We start from the raw sequence: 26,198 nt of genomic DNA, 5'->3' as shown, positions 1-26,198 counted from the left end.
CTTCAAAAGTGGATGGGGGCATGGGGGCATGGGGTGGGCGGCGGCGGCGGCGGCCCTCTCGGCTCTTTCTCGCTCCGTGACTGCTCGCAATTTCTTCCGTTTTATTGTACTGTGTGGCAGGGGAGAGGGGCAAGAGGGTTTCCCGTCTCTCTTGAGCGCCCCTCCCCTCTCCCCCCTCCCTCCCCACTGCTGGGCTGCGTACCATGATGTAGGTAGTGCTGTCTTCGACCCGGAGCGACTCAACTTCCTTTTTCTCGCCATATGTCAGCGGAGGTGGTGCGGAATGCCTCAAACACCGCACTCGCCGCTCTCCAAACCACCAACCACCACCGACCCCCTTAACCAATCGTCTTCACCCTCTACTCTTCTCTCTCCCGTAAGCCTGCACCAGCAGATGGCTGCGTGGTACACGTGTTGCTTGGTGTTGGCGCTTGTGCCATGGCACAGAGAGTCAGCAGCGTGCGGCGGTGGCGTCCCCATCAGCGTGGCGACAAAGTGCAGTGCTGAAAAGCACGCACTCTCCTTGCACCGCCCCCTCCCCTACACACACACATTTTTCCTTCACCTCTCATCTCTCTGCTTCCTTTGAGTGCCGTGCCACCACTCCTTGCTTCTGCCCCCCTCCCCTCCCCCTCCCCTTCTAATATTATATATATATATACGTATATACATGTACGGATGTATGTTGGTGGCGTGCTGCCCTTTATAGATGTCTCCGCGGTGTGCTCCCGTTCTCACCCCTTCTCTTTTCTTCTTCGGCTTCCGTCTTGAACCTTTGTGTGTGTGGAGGTGTTTCGATGTGTGCGCGCGGGCGTTCTCTCATGTCGAGAAGTCGCTGCCCTGCGGGGACCTCTCTTCTTTTTTGAGCTTTGGATAGCTTGTCGGCGCTTGTGCACGCTCCTTCACCGAGCGCTGCGTATGGCGCATCGCTCGCTCTTTGAGTGTGGGCGATGGCGTCGCGCTGTTTACGCTCCTCCTATTCATGGAAGCGACGGACATGCCCACAGGAACGATCCATGTCTGCTGTCGCGCTCCGCTCAATGAGTGGCGGCGACACAATAGCCAAGCAGCAAACGTCATGGCCAACACATCATCATCGCCCCACCACTCTCCTCCACCACACCTGTTCTCCTCTGCCCCTTGCGCCTGTAGCACTGGCTCATGTCTTCAGCGCAAGAGGGCCTAAAAAAAAAGAGCGGGGAGGACATCTCTGAAGCGGGTAACGTGCCTCACGAAGCGCAGGTGTGTGTGGGGGGGAGCGTGTTTTCGACTCTTTCCATTCTGCAACACGCGGACTCCCTGTCCTCTCCCTTCCCTTCCCGTGTAAGCACATGTCACGGGGGCCGTGATAGCTAATCTGCAGGGCCAGTAGTGTGCTTCTCATGCTCGGCTTTCTCTGAGTGGTGTCGTTGTAGCTGGTGCTCACATTTCCATGCGTTGCGTCGTTCTGCACCGCGCCTCCTCTCCTCAACGTCATCCCTCTGGCTGTTCTCCCTCGCCCATTCTTTCACTGAGAGTGCGGTCCTGTGGATCATCTGCCCATCGCAGCCACTCACCCCTCCTCCTCCGCCGCCTTTCTTATACCTTCATTGCGCCTGTGCGTCTGTGTGTCCGCGTCGCTGACCGCTCCTGTGAAGAGTTTTCTGTATCCTGTGTGTCTTGCAGTGAACGCCACGACCGCACCCCCTCCCCTCTCTCACCTCTTACTTATTCCTTTGCTTTCCATCAGCACCGCTGAGCGCCTCTCTGGTGGTACCTCTCCACTGTCCATCTTCATCAGACTACCCCTTGAAGCCTCCAGCCCGTAAGGAACGCAAACATAAAACCTCTCTCACGCACACATCAATCTTGTGGTGCGGCTGCTCCTCCTCCGTCCCCGACAACCTCCTGAGCAGCACACACGCGTATACACAGCGGGTGATCTATCTTCGCCCACGTAACCATTCTACTGCCCTCCCCTCACCCCCTGGAACGGGCAAGCCCTAAAGAGGAGTCACAAGAGGCACACAGCCGGGCAAGTCTCTCTTGGTCTGTTGCTGCCTGGCCCGCACTCATGGACCTTGATACTTTCCTCAACAAGAACAACAAGAAGAGCTCGAAGAAGGTGGGCAAAAAGTCCGCAGATGACGCAGCTCTTGGCGGTTTCGGGCTGGAGACGGTGCCGCGGGTGAGCACCACGGCTGCGAAGCCCATTACAGTGGTGAACACCGGTGGCAGCGACGCCTCAGCGGCTGCTGGCACCGCATCGCCACTTCCAGCCCCTGAGAAGACCGTCGCAGCGCCAGTGGTTGCTGTGAGCCTCAACTTCGCCAGCACCACGCGCAGTGCAAAGACGTGGGACGCCGTGAAGGCGTCGCAGGACTCGAAACGTCAGGAAGAAGTGCAGGCGGTGGCGGCGCAGAAGGCCAAGGAGGAGGCCGAGGCAGCGGAGAGAAAGGCCGCTGCTGGTGGCGACGACAATGAGGCGCAGTCGCCTGAGAGCTCCCCGAAGGAGACCAAGGTGGCGAAGTTTGTCGCACGCGGTCACCGCAATGCCACCGGCGTTATTGGCGGAGGAGAGGGCGGCGCTGCCACCGCTGTGAGCAACCGCTTCGCGCCGCGCACGCAGGGGCTGAGTCTGGAGAATCTGCCGACACTCGAGGAAACCTTCGGCAACGCACGCAAGCAGTCACAATCGACGCCTTCGCAGTCGCAGCAGCAGCAGCAGCCCATGCCACTGCCCTCTCAGGCGCAGAACGGCGAGTCCGCTCCGGCGGCGACTCCGCAGGAATCGTTCAGCTCATCTCCGACCTCCGCCACGGTGGTGGCGGGCAGCAACAAGTACGTACCTCCGAGCAAGAGCAGCGGCACAATGGAGGCTTCGACGACTTTGTCGTCATCACCGACGGCCGCGCGTGGTAGCGCTGGTGGCTCCTCGGCTGGCGCTTGTTGCCCTCCTTCCGGCAGCAGGAGTGTGTACAAGCCCCCCAGCACTGGTGCCTACAGACCGCCGAGCACGTCTGGTGGCGAGGTGTACAAGCCGCCGGCGCCGAGTGCTCCCAGCAGCGGTGCTGGGGCCTACAAGCCCCCTACCCCTGGCGGCATGGCTGCCGGGGCGTACCGGCCGCCTGCCTCGACCGGTGAGGCGTACAAGCCCCCGGAGCCGGCCACCGCAGCGCCATCTGCCGGTGTATACAAGCCTCCGAGCAGCGGCGGTGCTGGTGTCTACAAACCGCCGAGCGCTGGCACCAGCAATGCTGGTGCATTCAAGCCATTTACTGCCACTGGTGTCTCTGCTGACACATACAAGCCGCCTGTTGCTGGTAGCGGCAGCAGTGCTGGTGCATACAAGCCACCTAGCGCCGGGGGGTCGACTGGCGTCTACAAGCCGCCGAGCAAGCGCGAGGCATAGCCTGTGCGGAGCCGACGTGCATTTTTTTCGAGAACGAAGCGAAGCGCCTCCATCAACGCGGGGACCGCCACGTTGTCTGACGTCTAATCGAATCTAAAGGTCGTGAGCGCGCCCAGGGGAAGGCGATGTAGGCCGATGCACATGCTGGAAGTGGGCTTGTGACGTGTATGTATCTGTCTGCAACGAGTGTTGTGCCCACGTGAAGGCTTGATGTCTGGATTTCATCGTCTCTGTTTGGCGCCGCGTTGTCGTTTTATTTTGGGGGAGAGATGGGAGGAGGGGGGAGGGGTGTCACTGAGCAGCTGTTGTAGTTCTGTGCACCCTACGATTGTAGTGAGCCTGTGCACTCTCTCCCCCCCACCCATACACACGCACACGCCCAGTCCTTGCATGCAGGTGCCCGTCTTCGCCTTTTTTGTTGTTGTTGTCTTGTCTGTATCTGCCGACTGTACGCGTGTGTGCCGGCACTCTCCCCCTGCCGATCTGCCCAAGCATGTCTTTCCTTTCCATGTTATTGGTCTTGTTGCCCTTGTTCGATGTGTGTGGGTGCCCGGTGGGGGGAGGAGGAGGAGGAGGGGGAGGAGAATGTGCTTTTCTTTGTGTCTTCTGTTTCGACTCCCTCGGGAGGGGTAGAGAGAGGAGAGCACGCGTCACCGATATGCGGTGCACCGTCCCCCGTCTCTCTACCCCTCTCTCTCTGGCTTGTGCTGACGCTGCTGTCGCCGTCGGTGTTGGTAGACTTTTCCGTGCTGCGGATGCTGCCGAGATGTTTTTTTCGGCGTTTGACCTCCGAGCACCGTCCATCTCGCTCTCCTCCCCCCCCCTCCCTTCCCTTCCCTTTTTTCTTGCCGTGTTCTTTCCATCCTAAATCCGCGTGTGTGGATCTACCCTGTGTACGGTTCCAGTGTGGCACCTTGCGTGTGCTCCGTTTGACTGCCCGCCGCGGACGTTGATGTGCCCTACTCTTCCCTCAGCCCCCACCCCCACACCGCCTTCTTTCCCCGACGTGTGCTTAATGAACTATGACGTACTTTAACAACACCAGAAAAAAAAACGAAAGAACGAGTGGGAAGCCAGTCCCTCCCCCCAAGCACACACCAGTGGTGGAACCTCGTCTGCCAGCGGTACGCACAAGCACGCAGACACACAGCCAAGACGGCAAATCAGCTGCTGAAGCAGTGTCTCTCTCTCTAAATGTATATATATATATATGTACACACATGTTTGTGGTGCATCCGCCTTCCAGCACTGAGAACCGCATGGCAGGAGAGGGAGTGATTCACGGGGGGGGTTACGGAAGAGTCACCTCGCGAGCGCTTCGTTGATGTGGCCCGCTTGTCCCTCTCCTTGTTCCCGTCCATGATCTTCGTGTGCTTGGCTGCGTGTTTCGACCGTGCTCACGGTTGTCTCCTTCACCACCGAGGGTGGCCGAGGCTGGACTGGTGACCCGATGTGTGCAGCGCACGGATACGTGGCCCTCATGCTCTACTCCTACGCGGTGGAGACGTGCATCTCGTTCTGCGCCTTTTCCCCTCTCTCTCCCCCCCCCCTCCCCCGCCCACTCCTTCTCCACTGCCGTCCTACACCGTGCTTCGCATTCCTGTGCGCCCTCTGCGGGTCACCGTCCGCCACCCGATCGCGCCAGCTTCCCTCCTCATCCTTTTAGGACCTCTCCCTCTCCCCCTCTCTCCTCTCTCCCTTCACCGCGAGCCACGCGCCGTGGTGTGAGGTCGGCTGGCAGCAGTGGTGCCCAAAGCCCCACGTATACATATATGTAGAGGCAGGCGCACGCATCCGTACCGAACAGGAAAAAGAAACAATCACCGACGAGCGCGCGCGCACACAACAACAACAACAGTGAGGTGAGGTGTGTGTTGCGCGCTCAGAGGCGTTTTGCATAGCGAACGGGCGCGAACCTCACGACAGAAACAGACAGAGGAAGTGGAGGGGAGTGGGGAGAGGGGCGAGGTGACGATCCACCGCTCATCTTCGCCTCGCCTGCTCGCTCTGGCTCTCTTCACTTTGTCTTTTTTTTCTGATTCTCCTACCGGGCGGCGGGAAGTCGTCGTCGTTTGGGTGCGTTGGCTGTGCATGATCTGTGGCGTCTCTGTGCGCAAGCGCGCCTTCACCTTTTCGTTTCTCCTTTTTTTTTCTGGAACGTGTCAACCCGAGTCGACTCCGGTTTTCCTTTTCTTTGGCGCTTCATCGTGTTGTGTCCCCCTCAGCCTCCGCTATTCCCTCTTCACCACCATCACCACTGGCAACCACACCCCAGCCTTTCATCTGCAGCGACAGAGCCAGGTACTATCACAATAAACAGCCACATACCGGTGAATCGACTCGGTTTCTCGCCTACGTGCACCTGCTGTGAGGTGCAGACAGTCGTCTTCTCTCTCCCTCTCTTTTGTTATCGTTGGTGGTGGTGTTCTCCTCGTTGTCGCTGCGCCTTCACGCACCCTTCGCTGCTTCGGTGTTTCTCGCGTCACCTCCTCGGTCTTCGCGTACGTTGTCGTGGTTTCCTTTCTTGTTATTACTATTATGTATTGTCTTCGGCATGCACCCTGTACCACTGGCATCATCCCCGTCATCATAAAGGCTTTTCATCAACCAGCTCCTCCCCCCTCTATCCGCAAGTAGCACGACACGCTTGGCGCAAATCACAGGCTAACACGCAGAAGAGAAACGCACAATCATCGCTCTGGAAGCAGGTGGAGGACGGATGATGCAGAAGCGTGGGGACAACAACATCGCCGACGCCACTCCCTTCGTGGCGAGGACGACGGCAAGTGGGGCCCAATCTGCTGTTTCGTTGTGTACGTTACCTGGCGTTGCCGTGGGTGCCAGTAGCTCCGTTGAACACAAGAAAGAATGCGCAAGCAGCGTTCCGAGCACCCTCGGCGCTGCAGCGTCGCCGCGTACGTCGTCAGCTGACGCATCAGCGATGCTGGTAACAGTGATGGCACAGTATGTGCAACGCCGTCTCACAGCGACTTCTGCCATCGGCGACGCAGGTGCCGACGTGTTGCACTCGATCAAGAAGGGCGGCGCTAGAAAAAAGCGCTCATCCCCTTCAGCCAACGGACCGGCTTGCAGCGCGTCATTGCAGCGAGTCGACGTCAGTGATGGCGACGTGGACGCGGTTCACCTTGTCGCCTGCACGCAGCAGGTTGAGGCCCACCTGCTACGCTGCCTACTGCACGTCGAGCTCACCCCAGGTCGGCTGCCCAATCAGCCTGATATCATTGGCGCAGCCCTCGGTGCCCCCAGCACCACCACAGCAGCAGAAAGGATGGGGGCGAGTCCGCAAGTGCATAGAGCAGCGTCGCGTGTGGTAACGACGCCGAGCCAAACCGCCAGCGCGGAAGGCGAACAGTCTCCGCCGCCCCGACATCCTTCCGCATCGAGGGTGAGAAACAAAAACAGCTGGAGGGGGAACACTGAGGCCCGTAGTCGCAGCCAGAGGAGTTCTGTCGCCGCAGCAGCAGAGGCCTCCTCCTCCTCCCCACGTGCTCGCGCGTCCAGCGGCGGCACCAAGGCAAAGGAGCTGTATTACACGTATACCAATCAGGGCATACCCCCACCCCAACGGCGCCCGCGTGGCGGCGGCCCTGCCGCTGCCACATCAACGCCACCAATGCGCGTGCCAAGTCGCAGCAGTAGCAGCAGCGCAGGAGCAGACTCAGCGGAGCCGGTCGAGAGACCCCAGGCGGCGACGGAGGGGCGGCGGCGCGCAAGCCGCGATAGCGCTGCTGCTACTGCTGCGAGAGATACCGGGAAAGATTCAACTGTCACATCGCCGCCTCAAGCGGATACTTCAGAGGACGTCCCTCCCGCGTACACTAGAGGGCGCTCCGCCTTTCCATGCACCCGTGGCGGCGCTGTCCGTCCGCTGCACCCAACCGAGATACGCGCTGCTCTGCGTTCGTGGCCGTCTCGCATCGCGCAGTACGTCCTCGCGACGAGTTTCGCTGAGCAAGAACTGCGGAGCGCCGCGGCAAGCGCTGGTGGTGGGACCCACGTCGACGCGCCTGCAGCGCATGGGGCCACTAGAAGCAATGCACCGGCGAGCCATGCACACGAGCAGGGTAGTGCTGCTGCCACTGCGTCCTCCCAAGTCGGTGACGGCGCCGAGGAGGACGGAGACGAGGACGAGGACGAGGACGAGGCGAGCGTCGTCATCGACGTCCTTTTACGGCGTCTGTGCGATATGCTGCAACACACCCGTCTGGCTGCGGACATCGGCGATGCTGGTGCTGAACAGCCGCCCTCCATAGACTTCCCGTCGTTCGCACGCTTCTATCTCGCAGACGGCGATGCAGGCAGCATCGCTAGCGACAGTGATACCGATGAGCGCGTGCCGCGTCAGCGCTTCGGAAAGGATGGGGACGTTCATCTGTACCTCACGCAGCTTGCCGAAGTGCTCCTCCCCACCTTCACCCCGGGCGGCGCAAGTGCAAGTGGTTTCGCGCGACAAGGTGAGGCGCACTCGATGGGGGGATTCGCGTTATCAGGGGACTTCGCCACCGACATTGGTATGCTCCTGAAGCACACGCCCCTCATCACGGTACCAAGGCACCCTCCCGAGTTGCCTGCACGTACGCCGGCGCTCGGCCTTGCCGACATCAACGCCGCAACACCTCTCTGGACAGCAAGAGGCGCTCTATGGCGTGCACTGCGCTCTCTGCTCAACTTCTCGCCTTCGTCCTCGCATAACCCCACGATGTGCACGACGCCTCTCGTCGTGGGACTTGTCCGCCGCTACACCCCTGGCCGGCCCGACAGCAGCAGCGGTGGCAGTGACGGCGACGGTCTTCGTGTTCGCTTCCTTCCAGTGGCGGACCTTATCCGTCCCGCGGGGGTCACAACGCCCGCCGCGGCTGCACCTGCGTCCGACGACGGCCTGCGCGACCGCCAAGACGCCGCGCACGACCCTCTCCGCACGCCTGTCTTCTACACCGCTGTGTTTCTCGAGGTGACCGGGGAGGACGTGCTCCACTCGACGGCGAACCACGAGGATGCGGTGGCGCTGGAGGAAGAGTCCACTTCCAAGGTGCGGTACGAGGCCAATGTGCCCGAAGTGTACCGTGATCGTCATCGCCGTCGCATAGAGGCCCAGAATCGCCGCGGCATCCACTACAGCAGCGGCATCACACACGGAGAGGCTGCGCTAGGAAGCGGTACAAGCAACTTGAACGGTGATGCTGGTGCTTCGGCGTCGGCAACGTATGCCCTCGAAGGCGCGACGGCTCTGTCGACTCGCGACCGCTGTCTCTCGCGTCGTCAGTGTGCGTTGTGGGAGAAGCTGCTGGCACTTGTGCACTTCGTGCACGTCTCTGGCACGCCTGCAGAGGTGGAGACGACGGCGCGGTACGTCACGCTGGTCATTCGGCGCCGGCGCGGAGCACGCCAGCAGCCACAACCCCACCCACGGCAGGCGTCCAGTGCCAGTGCGAGTGCGGCACCAGTGTCGATTGCCGAGAGCGCCGCCTTGCCTTCCGTGCCGGTCTTCTTCTTTACGCTGACAGAGACCTCAGCGTTGCGGTCCGCCGCCGCTACGGCCGCCAAGGCCCGTCAGATACTCTTGTGCAACGACCAGGACGACAGTGACGACCATGACGCAGTGCCTTTCGATGCCGCACACGGTGCTCTCACGCAAACAGGCAGCGCTTCGTCGACTGCCGCCGCCGCTGGGCGATCAAATTTCTTCGGAAGCTCTAGGCTTGGACTGCGAGCCCTGCTGGGCTGGGGCAAAGGTGCTGCCACTGCTCCGCCAAATCAGCCCGTCTCGCTAAGCTCCAGCCTGCAAGACCGCAACACTCATAGCAGTATCCGGGCGCGGCCACGGCGTGAGGAGGGAGGGCCTCCGCGCCGTGCACCGCCCACCGAGCCGCCTTCCCCGGCAGTGCAGGACGACTCGACGGAGGAGCTCATCATGGACTGGATGCACGACGCGCTGATCCCTCTGTTTTTCGAGACAACCGTATCCGGCAGCGTTGCGTCTCACCAAGGCTTAGCGGCGCCCGCCAAACCGTTTGAAGGCAACGAGCGTGACGACAGCCATGACGATGAGTCCGCTGTCGCCGCCACGGCGGGACGTCGACGAGCGCCCTACCACTTGCGCAGTCAGCGTGTCTTGCTCGGTCGTGTGCAGGCGGTGACGCCGTCGATGGTGTACGGAAGCTTCACGACAACCGCAAGCAGCGCCACCGTTGCGCTGGCATGTGACATGGATGCCGTCATGGAGGCCGTGGTGCAAGACAGCACCTTCGACGCTAATCTTCTCCCCTACTTGCTACTGAACCAGCTCTTCTTTACTACCGATGGCTCTTCGGTGGATGCGGCGCACGACACGTTCAACTCGCCACCCCCGCGGGCTCGTTCAGCCCCGGTGCCTGAGCGGACACCCGAACACCCGCGCTCAGCAGCGGCGGGCCAGCAGCAGCCGCAACAGGCAGCTATCCAGTCCCATGGACTGCGCCCGATACACTCTTTGCCGACTTCAGCGGCAGCAGCGGCGTCAGCGCACTCGCCAAATGCGCACGCTCGCCGCGTTAGTTTTCTTGAGGATGCCTCGATTTCTACACCGCTGCGGCTGGATACCAGACTCCCCGTCGCGGAGAGCGGCACTGGATCGCCGTGGCAGCAGCAGTCACCCAACACTCCGAGCGCCACCTCGCCTGAGCGGTCCTCCTCCATCGCCGGATCACCACGCAGCATCCTTAAGTCAGGGAGGCGGTACAAGCGGGAAAAACTCATCCGCAGCAGCGCGCCCGCCGCGTCGGTCGTGCCTTTTCGAAGTCTCTTCCTGTGGCGCTTGCTGGCGGCCGAGGTGCTGGGCAGTGGCAGCCGGGCCCACGGCACTTCGAAGCAGGAGCAGCAGCAGCAGCAAGACCTTTGTAATATCAGCGCCGTGTCCACCACTCTGTGCACCACCTCGGCGGCCTACCTACGCTACACGCAAGCGCTGGCCGTGCGCGTCGCCTCGGACGTGGCGACAGCAGTGCTGCTTGCCGGTTTGCTGGCAGAGCAGTACGCCTGCTACCGACAGCTGCGAGGCCATGATGATCAGACGTACCGAGATGACAGCTCAGCCGTCACGGAGCGCGATCACGGCAGCATCCATCGTGGTACGGCAGGCAGTGAGAAAAACCACAACTCAGGAGACGCCCCAGCGGAGGTGAACGTCGAAGCGGCGCGGTGGGGCGCACTGCGGTGCGACGACATTCTGCCGCTGGCCAACGGCGCTGCACTGGCGTTTGCACGAGCAGCCTTTGCCCCGATGCTGTGCTACGACGACGACGCCCCTGCTCATCTGGCCGGCGTGATCACAGAGGTGGAGAGTGGCGTCGACGTCAGCGACGCATGTGACGAGGACGAGTGCAAGCGCGAGCAGCGCGACGACCCCGACAGCGGCCAGAGCAGTCCGAGTATCACGTCCTACGTAGACGGCCACCGAGGGCAGCGCGACGTTAGCAAAGATGGCGCGACACCTCATCGCAGACGCGCTTCGGTGCCGTTCGTCATCTCCCTCCTGTCCCCGAGCCTTCCCGCCGATGTTTTGAATCGCCTGCAGACGTTGTCCGTGGTGTGTAGGTTGCATATACGGCAGGAAGTGCTCGAGAGCATCACGCGGCCGTTGGATGTGGTGATGCGTCGCTTGACGTGGGTGCTGGCAAGACTCCACCTGCATGCTCTCTGCCGGCCTCTTGATGATTTTCTGCGTCGTGGCAGCGCCACGGCGCTCCTGCGCGACGCTGATGGCAGTGCGCAGGGAGTGCACACAGAGCACCCTTTTTGGCACCTTGTGCGCGAGGTGCTTGACATGTACAGGAAGTGTCTCCTGCTACCCCATCTGCTTGCCGATGTTGGTGCACCGCTGTTGGTAACGGTGCCAGCAGCCTCTACGGACGATAAAGGGGTGGCGTGGGAAGCAGCAGTGAACAGACACGAAGGCGGTAACAAGGCAGACGCGCGCACGCACGAGGAGGAGCCGTCTGGTGTGTCGTCAGAAGAAAGGGATGTCATCACACCGCTCACGACATACCAAGCGAGCGTGACACCTCTGACCTTGACTTCAGCTGTGCCTCTTACGACGAGAATCGGTACGGCGATTCCGAAGCTCCGGGTGTCACGAGAGCAGCAAGACCAGCAGCAGCAGCCTGTCGTCCGCAGCGCGCGGCGAGGCGGGGTGGGCTTTGTGCCGTTGTCCTTCGTTAACGCGAGCTTCGATCCGGCTCACTCATATTCCCTCTTGCCCGCTCAGCGCTCCGTCCTCCAGCCCACACCCTCGCGGTGGTCTGTGACACCCGCTCTCGGCGGCTGGAATCCGCACTCGGTCGACCCAGACGACCCGTACGATTTGCAAAGCTTTGCCGTCGACGGGCGAGCAATGCGTCTGACAGGTGATGCCGCCCAAGCCGCCGGCTGTCGCAGCAGCAGCGCGTTGAACGGTGCCACAAGTGACTTCGCAAAGGCAGCCACATCATCCTTGGGACTACAACGGTCGCCACCATTCGCGAGCCTGTGCGCCCACGGCACCATGTTCGGTTCACAGGTGCGTGTGCCGCTCGAAGCAGGCACAGGAACCGACATGGCCACGGCCGTGCCAGTGCTGGGCAACTGCTTCAGTGGACGCAGAACCAGCGACAACGCCACCAGCATGGTTGCATCCAGCAGTCGCGTCGTCCAGCTGGCCTCCAAGCACGGCTTTGAAGCCGCGCTGGAGCTTCTTCACGGCTGTGCCGGCGACGCGTCATGTGACGTCGACGCAGCATTACCAGGGAGCCTGCTCCACTCGCCACCAAGGACGGTGGATGTCCCTGTGTTTGCCGCCCCGGACACAGCGGAGAGTAGACACCTGGGGCAGTCGCCGTCAGGAATCTTCGACTTCATCGCTGTGGCAACTCCGCATCGTGTCGCCACCGCGGCTGGAAGCGCCGCCAGTGGCTACGAAGAGTCTCCACGGTGCGCCACCTCGTCTGGGAGCGACGCGTCTCAGCGGCAAGTGCAGCAAGCGCAGATTGCATCGCACGGATCGAGCTTTCCCACACCCGCCTTCGCCGCCCCCCTCCTGTGCCGTCTGCAAGCGGCGGTGTCGACTAAGCGTGCAAGGGATAGGGAGGACACTGAGGGGGGTGAGGGGCAGCCGCGAAAGTCTCCACGACCGACGCAGCAGCAGCAGCAGCCTCAGCGGATGGCCCATCAAGGGCACACTCCGCTGGTGGGCGCCAGCGAAAGCGCGGATGCGGTGACGGGATCGACCGCACGGGCAGTCGGAGAGTCACCGCTTTCACCTGAGGAGAACGCCGAAGTTGCCACGATGGCGTCAGAGACGTCGGTGGAGGGTCTTGTGCTGCATGTGGGCAGCGGCGTTGCCGTTGAGAGTCCACTGCTGAGCCCTTTTGTCACTGAGGCGAAGCACATGATGGTGGAGGCACTGCTGCTGCGTCGCGTGCTGCCGTGGTGGACTCAGCGCACACTCGACATGGAGCAGGATGTGGCGAAGAGAGGGAAAGGAAGTGATGACGCATACGCAGGCGACACAACCGCCCCAGACAGTGAAGCTGCGCCGAACTGCCCCGCCCAGCCTCTCTGGATGAGAGGCTGCAGTGTCAGTCCACCCACAACCAGATCAACCGTCTCCACAGCTCCCGCTGCCAGCCGCGAGCGCAGAGACGGGCCAGCCAGGGTGGCGCCATCGACGGCGGCGTCTCCGTTGACGGAGCAGATGGCACAACTGCAGCGCGAAAACGCAGAGCTGCACGGCCGCCTTCGCAGCACCCAGCTCCTGCTCGCAGACATACATCAAACATGCAGTGGAATGCGCATGGCTGCTCGACAATATGAGCAGGCCGTGGCACCTGAGGAGGAGGAGCGAGCAGCGGCGGCGGCGCCCACGACAGCTGTAACGGATAGTAACTTGTCCCTTGCGGATGGTGCTGGCACTTTAGCCCCACTGCAGCAGCTGGACTTGATCTCCCCGCCGTCGCTTTCCTCGACGCCGCAGGTGGTGCCTGGAAAAGGTGACGTGGCCGTGGGGAGCCCACACGACGGCGCAACACCGGAGAAGGTGATGACGCCAGACTCTGCGGCCTCCCCGCTCGAGGGCTTCTCGGTCACCATACCACTCGCAGATGGTGTGCCGCCGGAGCTCCTGTATTTTGCACGGACCGAGGAGGGCCGTGAGCGAGTGGTGGAGCTGTGTCAGCGCATCATGGTGCTGCTCAGCGGCGCCGCTACTGTAGAAGACAGCAAAGACAAGGCAAAGAGTCTGCCCCCCTCGGCAGTCGCGTGCGGCAGCGACCTGCCCTCCCGACTCCCGTCGTCCACGTCGCACTCGTTTCTGTTGCACTCTCTCAGCCAAGGCATGCAGGGCTCACAATGCCTGTCGCCACCGGAGACAACGTCGGTGGAGCTGGCTGCCACTGCCGTGTTGTGCGGTGGCTACGGCGTACGGCGCCGGCACTCCGCCGTCAGCCGCGGGCCGTCACAGCTGTTCTCGCCGTTGGAGCCGCAGTCCTTCCGCCGCACCAGCACCGCCTTCACCCTCATGTCCCTTGCGCCTGCTGGGGCACTGGCCATGAGCAACACGATCACTGCTGAGACACCTTGCTCAACGCCGACGCCGATTGCCGTGCTTCTTCTTGGGGCCTCGAGTGACCACAGCAGTGAAGACTCTCCGGCGCCGCTCTCGCGAGAAAGTTCCTTGCACCAGCAGCAGCAGCAGCACATGCCGCCGCTTCCGCCGTGGTCCTCCTCTGCGCAATCATCACCGCCGTCGGTAGCGTCGCAGCATGTCGCTCATCCGGTCTTCAGCAGCGCGGATGTGGATGTGCAGAAGGTTGTACTGTCAGCCCATCCAGCAGCGGCGCTGTCGCCTGTTTCCTCCGTGCTGCTCACCCCAAACGGCACATCACCGCTCCTTCGGCGAGCTCCTCTCTGGAATCAGGCGACGCAAGTGACACCACCCGTTCCATCGCCATGGGAACTGGCAGCGGCAGTGACGTCATCTCCATCCTCTACCACGTCCATGGTGTGGTCGACACAGGTGCGGCATGCACCACCGCAGCGGCACAGTAGTTCACCTGATGACGTGGAGACAGACGCACACACGTCTGATGAACAGCAGCACAGCAGGGTGAGCGGGTCGGCGGCGCTCAACGCGGACTCGGTGGACTCGCATGGCACGCAAGTGGTGACGCCCTACCACGATCGTCGCCATCACCACGGCGAAAACGGTGACGGCAACTGCGACGACCGCCAAGCGCCGCCTTCGACGCTTTCCTCACCGTCAGTGCACTCGTCACCCTTGGCACGGCAGACGTCCTCCGTTGTGGAGTCACAAGGATCCACAGCTTTGTCCTCCTCGATGCCGCCACCGCTGTCGTCGCCATCGTCATCATCGTCGACGATGTTCTCCGAGGCGTCCTCCGACCCACCCTTCGCGGCGCGCACTCGGCCCTACAAGAATGGCTTAGCAGTCACGACGACTCCCGCGCACACCGACACACCACACGCTGTTCTCATCCGTGAAGACGACTCTGACGTGCAAGACAGTGCCATCGCTGACACGGAGGCGGCGGCAGATGCGGCGGCAGAGGTAGCGGAGAGCAATGGCGGCGTCGAAGCAGCCGAAGATGACGTGGTCGAGACCGCTGCTATGGCGGTGGGTGGTGCGAAACTAACCGGGAAGCGCGTTGAAGTCGCAGCGAACGCGTCGCGTGCAGATCATGAAGACGGCCTGTCGGAGCAGCCGGCCGTGCTGCAGCAGACGGATGAGGCGCCGGACTTGCAGGCATCCCTTTCTGGCACCGCCTTGCCACTCCCTCGAGTGCTGCTGGCCGCCTCACTCCCACAGCCGTCGTACCAGCGGACGCCGGCTTCGCTAGCATTTCACCAATCTCCCGATGGAACCCTGTCCACAAGCTCTGTCACTCGTCGCGTGTCTGTCGGGACGCTGTCGTCGTCCCTCTCTTCCTCTCCCTCTCCGCCCACGGTGCAGCGCACCAATTCTGACTTGACTACGTGCGGTGAGCGGCACGTCACCGCCAGCGATGACGAAACAGAGGACGCGAGCCACAAGAGTGACAGTGCAAGCTGTTGCGACAGCGTCTTGCCTGTCCAGCGTGCCATTGCCAACGATGCTGACGAAGCGGATGACGCGGTAGGGCAGAAGCCAAACTCGACCAAGGCGACGGTACAGCAAACTCGTCGGCCTTCCTTGCCTACGCGAAAGGGCACCAACGGTAGCAGCCCTGCGTCGCCGTCATCGATTGGGAGGAAGCAAGCAGCCCGGCATGTACGGATCGCGACCACGGTGTCGTCATCGCCGTGGCGGGAGCGAACACCGGTGCGGAACAGCGAGGCCGCCGTAACAGCACTGGCTGATTTACAGCAACGCCTCTCCGGCTCGAGCAGCGCCGTGGTCGAGCTGCGTCAGCAGCTGCAGCAAGTGGAGCAGGAGCTGCGCGAGAAGGCAAAAGCCATGGCATGTCTCACGGAGCAGCTCGCAGCTACCGAGGCGGCGCTAGGTGCCGCACGGCATGCAGCGACTGTGGCGGAGAAGGCGCGACCGCAAGAGAGACCTTCCACGCCGTCGCCACCGCCGCCGCCCCCGCGTGCGTCTGTAGCCACCAGCACCGAGGCGCTGCTGCTCTCGCCCTCAGCGGATTCATCGCCGTCGTCGCTGCGTGCGCAGCCTCTGCGCCGCGTTCACGAGCTCGAGGATGAGCTGCGCAACGCCAATTTCCGCATGGATCAGTGGCGTGCCCTGCTCGACGCCGAACGGCACGCCCACGTGGTGCAGATGGACCAGCTCACGCAGCGGCTAGAGAGCGAGCAGCGGCGAAGCGCACGTGCGAGTCGCAGTCGAAGCCGCAGCCTCTCGCCCCTTGGCAGCGGCGCTGGGTCCTTGCCGTGCGTGGAGTCCTCTGTGCGGGATGAAGCCAGAGCAGCGCAACCGCCAGCGCCGCCGCCGTCACTAGCGTCCTTTCCACCTCCAGCGGCGGAGGTGCGCCGGCTCAGCTTGACAACCGGCGACGTTGAACGACCACCTGTCTCACTGACAGAGCAACAACGCATCAACACTCTCATGGAGCAGCTGCAGGTTGTCGAAGCGCACGCAGCAGAGGAGCACACCCAGCGCGTCGCAGCCGAGGATGGTATCAGAGCCCTTGAGCGGGAGCGGCGTCTGCTTCGGGAGCAGCTGGAGGCGCTAGAGAACGAACGGGCTATAGCGCAAGTGCAACAACGGCAGAAAGAGCACGACTCGGATCAGCGTGAAGAGGCCCTCCGTCGAGAGTTAGAGTCGCACATGCAGACACTCACCGCCATGCAAGCGGCACAGGCAGCCAGCGAAGAGTTGCAGAGGCACTTGAAAGGGGAGCTCGATGCCGAGCGCCGCGCTCGAGCAGCAGCAGCAGCAGCCGACACAGCAGCCGCACATATGGCTACACAGGATCACCTTATGCGCGACAGTGAAGCGGCTCAGCAGCAGCTGCGTTGTGAGCGCGACAGGGCCCTTCAGCGAGAGAAGGAGGCTTTGGCACACGCCGCAGCTGAAGCGCAGGCCGCGCAGTTGCAAATCGCCGCCCTGCGACAGCGCATCGAGTCCACGACGGACCAGCTACGCACTGCGGAAGCAGACAGCAGGGAACACCTGCACCGCTGCATCACCGCCGAGACGCAAGCGGCAGCGCTGGAGTCGGCTCAAAAAGCGCTAACGGATCGAGTGATGGTGCTGGAGGAAGAGCTATCCGGCGCCCGCGCTGCCCACAAACAGTGGCAACAGGACACCGATGAGCGCGAACGCGCCTTGCGCCGCGAGTATGAGGAGGCCACCGCGAGCGCCGACGCTGCCATGGAGGCACAACGCCGGGCAAACAGCGAGCTGCAGCAACGCTTCGAGGACGAGCTACGCGCCATGCAACGTGCGCAAGCAGTCAGGGACGAAGGTCATAGGACCGCTTTCGGAGAGGTCACTCGCAAGCTTGCGGACGCTGAGCAGGCCGCCCATCTTGCCCTGGATGATCTGCGCCATGAGCGAGAGACTCACGAGCGCACGACCGCCGCTCTGCAGGAGGCTCAGTCGGAGAAGGAGGAGCTGCACCGGCGTTTCGAGGCTGTACTGGAAAAGCTACATCTCGCGGAGCTCGACGCTGATGAGCACTGCCGACAACGGGACCGCATAGAAACGTTGAAAGTCGAGCTGGAGGCAGCGCGTGCACAAGAGCAAGAAGCCGCAAAGAAGGCTGAGGATGCTCTCCGCCGCGAGGCGGAGACACACATGCGCACCATAGCCACGTTACAGGAGGACAAATCTGCCCATGAAGAGCTTCGGCGGCGCTTAGAGGACGAGTTGCAGTCCGAGAAGTTGGCACGAGCTGCCGACACCGCAGCACACACGGCGGCGCTTACCAGTGCTCAAGGTCAAGTAAGCCGAGTCGAGCAACGAGCTCAAGATATGGCCGACGCCCTTCGACGTGAGGAGCAGGCACATGCACGCACGCTTGTCGCGATGCAGGCCGCGGAGGAGGCCAACAGGCAGCTCCTGCGCGCGCGGGCAGCCCAGGAGGCGCACGCACAGCAACGCACACGAAGCTGGCTGTCAGCGCGCGAGGCGTGCTTGTTGGCGTGGATGGAAGCAAAGACACTGCTGATGGTGGACGCGTGGAGCATCAATTGTGCGGAGCGGCAGCTGCAACTGCATGAGCAGCGGCCTCGGCGACGTGAAGCGCAGCGGCAGCAGACACCCTCGCTCGTGTCCCCATCGCCAACTGCTGCCGGCACCCCTCCGGTGGGGTCCGCACGAAGATGCGAGAGACAAAGCCGAGGCCGGGAAAAGCGTCACGGTCAACCCCCTGCGCCAGACGCCGTCGCCCCCGTGCAGGCCGCGAGTGTTCTGCCGAGAGCAGAACCGGAGATGGTGGTCCTCTCTGTCGACGACCCGCTAGGGCTGCGCTATGAGCTGCAGCGCAAGGCAAGCCACATCGCCACCCTTGAGGAACGCGTTCACCAGCTTGAAGAGGCCCGCGCAGTGGATCAGCAGGTAGTGTCGACCCTGCAGAAGCTTCTGGCGCAAGACGAAATGCGCAACGGGAACGGGATTGCAGTCGCCGCACGTCTGCCCCCACCTCCGCCTCCACTGCCCATGGCCGGGGCGTCGTGGTCATCCCGGTCACCATTGCGAACGCCATCCCAGGCGTGGCCGGCACGCGACCACCCGACGCTGGTGGACGGCCACAGAAGCCCCACTGCCCTCCTGTGGGACCCCCACCCCGGCAACCACGGCAGCGCGGCGAGTCCGCCAGGCACGACGGAGCGAAGGCGGCTGACACCCAACGAGTACCGGCGGCGCTACACCTCGCTTTGAGGGCGTCGTGTGTACCCTTTCGCGTGCCGCCATGTTTGCTGAGAGAGCCAGCACTGGCACGGAAATAACCAAAATGGCGCGGTGTCAGCACCGCACGACGAAGTGAGCACGCGCGCCGGCACACTTGAAACTCTCTTCAAAAGCTCTCTCTTCCTCTGTCCATGTGTTTTGTCAGTGGGCGCACTTGCCCCGTCGACCGACCAAGCATCGTCGAGGAGAAGCGCTCTCTAGAAGGTTCCCTCCCCCTTTCTCCTTTCTCGTGGGCTATGGGTCCGCCACTAGCGCTCATGACTACGCACCACGCACGCACTTTAGCGTCGGGGAGGGGTGGCGTGTCTTTCATCCTTGCGCATATCGCCAGTCATGCATCTGGCCACTGTCAGTCCAAACTGCCCCGTCACCTCGTCTCCTCGTTGGATCGTTGCTTCTCTTTATCCGAATAAGTGACGCAAAACGCACGCGACTCGTGTGGCGCTGTCTCCGCTGCGCTCCACGCACGAGCGCATCACTCTCCCCGGGTGGCTGTACTCCGTCAACACTTGCGGATGGCGCGTACACGCTTGGACTACGTCTCCGCACACGACCCCTTCTTTAATTTCTTGCCCGTTACTCCTCCTCTTCCTAGTTAAGTCGTCGATGTTGCGATCTGCCAACCCCGCGATCGCCAAGGCGCTGCAGCCCCTCATCGAGGGGCCCAAGTTTGCTGTTGTGTACTGCGGCAATCACCAGTACAAGGTCAGCCCCGGCGACGTCATCGCCGTTCAGCGTCTGCGCGCGCCCATCGGGAGCCAAATTGCGCTCAAGAAGGTGCTCATGGTCGGCGGGCCGCGCTTTACCGCCATTGGCCGACCGCTGCTGGAGCACGTGCGGGTGACCGCGGACGTTGAAGAGCAGAAGCGCATGCGCAACGTGGTGTCGCTCTTCTCCACGCCAGGGCGTCGACGCTTGCGATGGGTGGACGCGCAGCACGCGGCTACAATACTGCGCATCCGTGAGGTGGTCTACGAGCCGACGGTGGTAGGCGAGCTCGACAAGTACGACGGTGTACTCCTGAAGGACTTCCGCGCAGACAGGCACCCGAACCCGGTCTTCACGGCTAATGATGGCTACGATTTGTACTACCCAAAGGACTGGGATAAGGTCGAAGAGGCCTCAGCTTTTCTAGAGATGATGGAGACACCTCCGACAGAGAAGTAGCTCCGACAGGTGTGCGGGCGTGCGTACGCGCGCCACCCACTCACCCACCCCCTTCCTCCTCCCCCCTCTCTCGTCGACGTACGGGGGCTGGCGAGTGATGCAGGCGTGCACTTCTGTTACTCATGTGTTTTGCCGTGGCCGACGTGTCCTGCGTGTCTGGGCGTGCCTTGAATACTGCCCCTGATGTGGTGAAGGGCGGTGGCACCCATGTCTGGAGGCGTCGCACGCGGGCATGATTTCTTTTTCCTGGGTTGCCGTGCGTTTGTAGTGCCGGCCTTGGGTGGTCCGCAGCATCACCGCCTGATTGAGCTCGTTCGTGCGTGTATGTTCGTCCTTCACACTGGGGCGGGGGAGGGGCGGATGTCCTCCGCCATGTCATGCCGTTCCATAACAACGGAATTCGAACAAGACGTGCAAGACAGACGGACGAGCGAGAGCACGCGCTCGCGGGCGGTCGTGGCCGGATGGCAACTTCACTTGGCAGCGCAGCGTCTCTCCTCGCCTATAACAGAGTGCCGTTTTATTTTTTGCGGCTTTCAAGGTGTCCAGGACATGTACCCCCCCCCTTGACTACGGATGTATGCATATTTGTGTGTGTGTGCGCGCGCGCAGGTGATGATGGTCAAAACTCGCGCCTTTGACCGTTCCGTCTCTCTCGTTGTACCTTTACTGTCTCTCTTCTTCTGTCCTCTCTCCGCGGGTCTTACCACGACCCCTCGTGGCGCACACGCTCCTGCTGCTGGAGTGTGGGTGTCTGCATGCGTGGAGTGTGTGTGTGTGTGTGGGTGGGCTCCCGCCAGCTCTGCATCTCCTCCCTTGCTGCACGTCCGAATCTGTAACGTGTCTTCCCCTTCTCCTCCGTTTTCTCCAGGCTTTGACGAGTGCGACTGTTCGGTGCCTTCCTCCAACCGCTCGACCCGATGGCTGCTTGGACGACCTCATCAAGTGCGGCGAGCGTCAGGGGGCACCGGAGGAGTGGTCAAGTTTTGCTGCGTGTTCTGGAGGTGGTACTGGTGCTGGCGCTCCTGCTTCCCGCAACGCACTCCAGTGCGTCACTCGCAGCGAAAGCGGTGGACGAACATCCTGTCACGGCGCATGAGGATACGCACGGTCAGTCAGCACGGCTGGCGAGCGCAGCAGTAAAGGCGGCGTTGGATGTGACGGAATCGGCCGCGCATGTGCCACGCAAGCAGATGGTGCGCGAGATGAACGAGCAGAACTGGTACCTCCTCGATGGCGATCAGTTGATCCCTAGAGACGGCAAGAAGGTCGCACATCCGCGCCAGCGGCGCAAAGCCCCACTAACGGGGACCCGTGAGGAAACCCTCGAATGCGGGTCGTCACCGACACGAGCAGCACAGACCCGCCTCCGCCAGGGTCTGGATTCAACACCGGCTGGTGACCATCACCGTGGCCACGCCACAGTTCACGCACCACAGAATGCAGCTCTCTTGAGGAAGCGCTACTGTCGTACCGAACGTCATGCACCAGTCACCTCCTCGCACAGGAAACACAAGGCACTGGCAGACGGAGCTGTCGACAATGCGGCCGTAACATACACTGACGCGGAGCCGCCCCGCATCCCTCTCGACTCCCTCCGTCTTGTGATCCGGTTTGAGGATGAGGCTGCCGACGAGGACCACGTCGAAGTCCACAAGCACGGCGTCGGAAAGCATGCCTCGCCACAGTGTAGAACACCACATCACAGCCGGCGGTCGCGGGCGCATTCGGCTCGTGTTCATAGGAGAGGCGGCTTGCACCGGTGCTGGCACGCTGGTCGCATCCTTGTGAACCGAGGTCATGGTTTCTCGGTGCTCCTAAGACAGCCAGAACCGGGTGTGCGCACCCTAGCCGCAGCACCGCAGCCGGTCATTGAAGTAGCGGATGTGGAGCACGGGGTCATCGAGCGTCGCAGCGATGGCGGCGCCGCCGCGCTCGTGTCGGCTGATGCCAAGAGCGTCACACCTACAACGCTGTCGGAAGAAGATCTGCGGCGTCGCTGCCTCGTGGCTAACAGCCGGGACTCGAAGGCGGCTCTCATGACGGCGCTGCAGGAGGGCAGGTTGCGCGAGGACTGCCTGATCGTGGCCGCCGAAGTAGGCAACGACATCCCGAGTAACGGGAACAGCGCGAAGGGCGCCGTGGCGATGATGTCGCTGTTTGTGTCGACCCTCGTTGGAGCTTTTCTCCTCGCCTTTTGACTCAACGGCGGGATGCCGGGCAGAGGCAGTGAGGGGAGGGGAAGCGAGGGGGGGGGGTGCTCTCATCTCTATTCATCAGTAGGCATAGGTATATCCGTCTGTGCTTGGCTGTGTGTGTGTGCCTGTGTGCACATCCCAGAGATGGGTGATGTGCTAATCGCCCTCTGCCCTTTTCGGCTCTCATCCCCAGCATGCCGACTCCTCCGCCCGGCAAAGCATCATGGCATCCGTGTCCCTTCGCGTGATGGGAATATCCCTCCTCTCGCGTGTGCCTTTTCTCCCCCTCCCATGATGATGCCGGTTACCTCATCTCGTGGTATCACAGGGTCCAGTGCGCCCCCTCCCTCCCTCCCTCCCCCGCTCATTATGGGGCAAGCCAGGCAGTCGGCAGCCTGCCGTCGGCTACGCCTGGTGGAGTCCCCGTGTCCGGCAGGCAGGTCTGGGCTGGCGCTGGGCCGAAGAGCCGTGCGGCCATGGGTGTATGTTTCTCCCAGCTCCGTTTCTGCGCTCGTTGCGTTGCAGCAAGGATGTGGAGTGTGATCCTGGACCGAGCCTGCGCTGTATGCGGTGCAGTGGCAATGCGCTCAACGACACCCCCCCCCCTCCAACCTCTCCCATAGCACTGGCTGACCTGGTGCCTTGACGTAGCCGCAGTGCAGCCGAGTTCAGGCGAGCTATGTTTTGTGTGTACATAATTCTTGCTGTCATGGGCATGGTAGAACGGACACGTTGAGAGGAAAAAAATCTCCGTTGTTTCTTTCTGAATACATGTGTGTGTGTGTGTGTGTGTATGTGTGCTACCTCCTCCCTCCCCTCCCCCACCCTCGCCCTGCCATCGTTTATTGCACGTCTCCGCTGATGCTGTGTGAAGAGCGACAAGACGGCAATAACAAGTGCGCCAGCGGGACGGACAGCACTGCTGCTCCCCGCCTCTGTCTCTCTCTCTCTCATCATTACTTCCTATCCATCCCTTTCGTTTCGCTTTCTCGTGTCTTTCTCTTGCTGTTGACTTGCCAGGCAGCAGCCTGTACCCCACCCCACCACCCACTCTTCCGTTGTGTGGCTCCGCTCGGAGGCTTGCATGCTCGCCGAGGCGTATCGTCGACTGCGTTTCATACCCCGATGAAGACGTCCATACACAGTGCGCACACTCCCCCCTCCCTTTTGCATTTTACGCTCCTCATCCTCGCCTGCTCCACATGGTTGTCATTCCACCTTTGTTTTCTTGCTGTGTTCGTTTCCCGTTGCCCTCCCCTCCCCTCCCTCGCCACCACCGCCACCGCCACCGCCAGCCCCATTCGCATTGTTATCCGTTTTTTTTCTACTGGTGTGCCGTTCTCTGTGTCCTCTTGTCTTCCCTGTCGTGGGCTTCTCTGTTGCTGGCTTGCGCAGCGCTTTCCCTCCCTCTCTCTCCCGCTGCGTGTGTGTGTGTGTGTGTGTGTGTCCCGGTGTGTGGATGGTGTAAACACGCGCATGTGTAAGGTATGTACATGCATTAGGTGTATGTGTGCGCGTAAGGCTGTCGCTATGTCTCTTGTCAATATACCCTGCCGGTGCTGCTCTCCAAGGCGCGGCGGTGCAACCGAACAAAGGACAGGACAACGGCCGCATCGTCGCTCAGCTGCTCTCTCTCCCCTCTTCTTCGACGTGAGGAGGGCGGAGGGCACCGCGTCCGTTCGCCACGCATCACACGCAGCGAAAACAGCAAAAAGAAAACGCGGACCGCACGCGTAGCGGAACAAGGGTCACAGAGGACGCAAGGAAGTGACCAAGGCGATGGCCGCACAAGTTCACCATCATCTTCGCCCTCCCCTCCCTCCCCCCATGCAGCGACATGGCCCGCCGGTGCCACTCTTACACACAATACCCTCCTCTTCTCGTATCATCTACCTTTCCTCAGCACGTCGACTTATCGCCTGTTTAGGCTGCCTCGTGATGTAAAGGGGTACACAAACCATATTTTTTTTCTTTTCCGTTGTCCGTGTGGTCCCCGGCGCTTGCGCGCATTCTCCACCCCCGTCCACTGTCCTTCCACTGCTGTCGACCAAATATCATTGACGTCTGAACGTCTTCGCATATTGCGTATCCTCAACACGTCCCCAGCCCCACCCCACCTCCTCTCTCCTCCCCACCCCCCCCCACACACACACCACCACCACCACCACCACCACCACCGCCATCCACTCGTACTCGATGGTCTTTACTTGATCCAATCCTCAGCGCGCCCCCCACCCACCTCACCTACCTGCCTCTCCTCCTCGGAAGAGAAACGGCGCTGCATACAAGCTCAGCCGTCCCCCCCCCATCCGTATGCATCGCAGGAGTCGATGGACAAGCAGGATGAAGCCCGCGACGCTGACAACTTGCGTGGCATGGAGAGCGTAGCAACCGCCCACCGGACGTCGGCGATTGGTGCGCCGCCTTCCTCGCTGGTCACGGCATCCTACGCCGTCGCCTCTCCCGCTGTGTCCTTGGGTGGCCCCTCAACCTCCTTGGGCACGGATGCAGCTGCACCGCCTGCAAGTGCCCACGTCGCCAGCCCGCGTCCTCTTCGCACCTCGGCGGGCAGTGATGTACTCGCAAACACTGGCGGGGCGCTGCTCATGCCGTCCGCGGTCGGCCGCCACAGCGAATTTCTGCGGACGTACAAGGTGCTCATCGTCGGCGAGGCAGGCGTGGGCAAGTCGAGTCTCATGCACCGGTACTGCTACAACGAGTACGACCCGGTGCTGCCCCCCACGATCGGGGTGGAGTTCTGCTCTCGGGAGGTCGTCATTCCATCTGGGCTGGTCGGCGTCACCGAGACAGTTGTACTGCAGCTCTGGGATACTGCCGGCCAGGAGCGCAACGCCGGCGTCATCAGCAACGCCTTCTACCGCAACGCGGTCGGGGCCATCATCGTCTACGATGTGACACGGCACGAGTCACTGCTGAGCGTGCCGCGTTGGGCAGCGCAGGTGACACAGCTGGCGCGCGACGACTGCGTGTGCGTCGTCATTGGTGCTAAGCTGGACTTTCTTGACGGGAACGCAGCCGCAACATCAGCGACTGCGGGCTCGCTCGAGGCGCTGCAGGAGGAAGCGGATCGCATCTCACACGCAATGGGCATGCGAAACTTTATGACGTCGGCGCTATCGGGAAAAGGAGTGCTGGAGGCCTTCACGCACCTCATACTCGCTGTAGATGCTGTACATGCAGCATCTCTGCATAACAACGTCACTTTCTCCGGCAGTTATCAGAGAAGGTGCAGCAGCCACGTCAGCGGTGCCTCAGTGCGAGAGGCGCAGATGCAGACGGCAGCAGCCGGTGTCCCTGCCTCTTCGGTGAATGGCACAGATAGCGCCGAGGGACCCCGCGGCTACCCCGACGGAGAGGGTGCGTCATCGTCACTGTCGCACGTGGTGTCGACGCGGGTGATGAGCGGATATACCGGTGCCTCTCCTTCGGCCGGCTGGGTGCAGCGGCCGCCGTCTTCACATGCCAAGAAGACGCTGGACCTACGAGGCTTCGGCAGCTCTGAAGCGAGTCCCGGTGCACACGAAGCCTCGCCTACATGTAGTGGAGGGTGGGGGTGCTGACAAGCGACAAGGATGATGGTACCTTTTATCTCGCCGCCTTCAGCCTCCTCCTCCTCCCCCTCACCTCCCCCTACCTCACCCGTTCCCGGTCTGTCCTCTCTGTTTTATCTATCTACACACACATGCATATATATATATATACGTGTGTGTGTGTGTGTGTGTGAGAGCGCCGTAATGCCGTGCGCGAATGGCGTTGTGCAGCAGCGCCGTCTCGTCCACGTCACCTTATCCCGCGTGCACTCCCTCCTCGCTCTATTTCCCCTTCTTCGCCTTTGGGGAGGGGAGGGGAGGGGGGGCTGTGTTGAGTGTCTACGAAAGTGCTGGTGTTGTGTGTGTGGGTGGGTGGGTGTGTCGTCGTGGTGGTGAACAGTGGACGGTTGGGGGGGGGGGCGTAGGTGCACAGGAGCACACGGACACACGCGTACTGGTCTTCTCTGCAAAAGCGAAATCGCGAAAGGAAT

The 26,198-nt window shown here is 62.0% G+C and overlaps 5 protein-coding genes across 5 annotated transcripts; all 5 read left to right on the top strand.

Moving 5' to 3' along the window:
- Window positions 1-2,053: 2,053 nt before the first annotated feature.
- On the top strand, window positions 2,054-3,391 carry LMXM_14_0800 (conserved hypothetical protein; the record flags this gene model as incomplete). The annotated part of the gene is made up of 1 exon (XM_003873403.1): window positions 2,054-3,391. The coding sequence occupies one exon, from the start codon at window positions 2,054-2,056 to the stop codon at window positions 3,389-3,391; it is 1,338 nt and encodes a 445-aa protein (XP_003873452.1).
- A 2,719-nt stretch (window positions 3,392-6,110) lies between these two features.
- LMXM_14_0790 (conserved hypothetical protein) lies at window positions 6,111-18,761 on the top strand (the record flags this gene model as incomplete). Its single annotated transcript, XM_003873402.1, has 1 exon — window positions 6,111-18,761. One exon carries the CDS (start codon window positions 6,111-6,113, stop codon window positions 18,759-18,761), a length of 12,651 nt encoding a protein of 4,216 aa, XP_003873451.1.
- Window positions 18,762-19,397: 636 nt separating this feature from the next.
- LMXM_14_0780 (conserved hypothetical protein) lies at window positions 19,398-19,958 on the top strand (the record flags this gene model as incomplete). Its single annotated transcript, XM_003873401.1, has 1 exon — window positions 19,398-19,958. One exon carries the CDS (start codon window positions 19,398-19,400, stop codon window positions 19,956-19,958), a length of 561 nt encoding a protein of 186 aa, XP_003873450.1.
- A 920-nt stretch (window positions 19,959-20,878) lies between these two features.
- Window positions 20,879-22,159, top strand: LMXM_14_0770 (hypothetical protein, unknown function; the record flags this gene model as incomplete). Its single annotated transcript, XM_003873400.1, has 1 exon — window positions 20,879-22,159. One exon carries the CDS (start codon window positions 20,879-20,881, stop codon window positions 22,157-22,159), a length of 1,281 nt encoding a protein of 426 aa, XP_003873449.1.
- A 2,327-nt stretch (window positions 22,160-24,486) lies between these two features.
- LMXM_14_0760 (guanine nucleotide-binding protein-like protein) lies at window positions 24,487-25,737 on the top strand (the record flags this gene model as incomplete). Its single annotated transcript, XM_003873399.1, has 1 exon — window positions 24,487-25,737. The coding sequence occupies one exon, from the start codon at window positions 24,487-24,489 to the stop codon at window positions 25,735-25,737; it is 1,251 nt and encodes a 416-aa protein (XP_003873448.1).
- Window positions 25,738-26,198: the final 461 nt, after the last annotated feature.

The sequence above is a fragment of the Leishmania mexicana genome, chromosome 14, assembly GCF_000234665.1.
Source record: "Leishmania mexicana MHOM/GT/2001/U1103 complete genome, chromosome 14".
Classification (NCBI taxonomy): Eukaryota; Euglenozoa; class Kinetoplastea; order Trypanosomatida; family Trypanosomatidae; genus Leishmania; species Leishmania mexicana.
The sequence above is the reverse complement of the archived record's forward strand: the minus strand, read 5'-3'. Positions and strand labels throughout refer to the sequence as shown.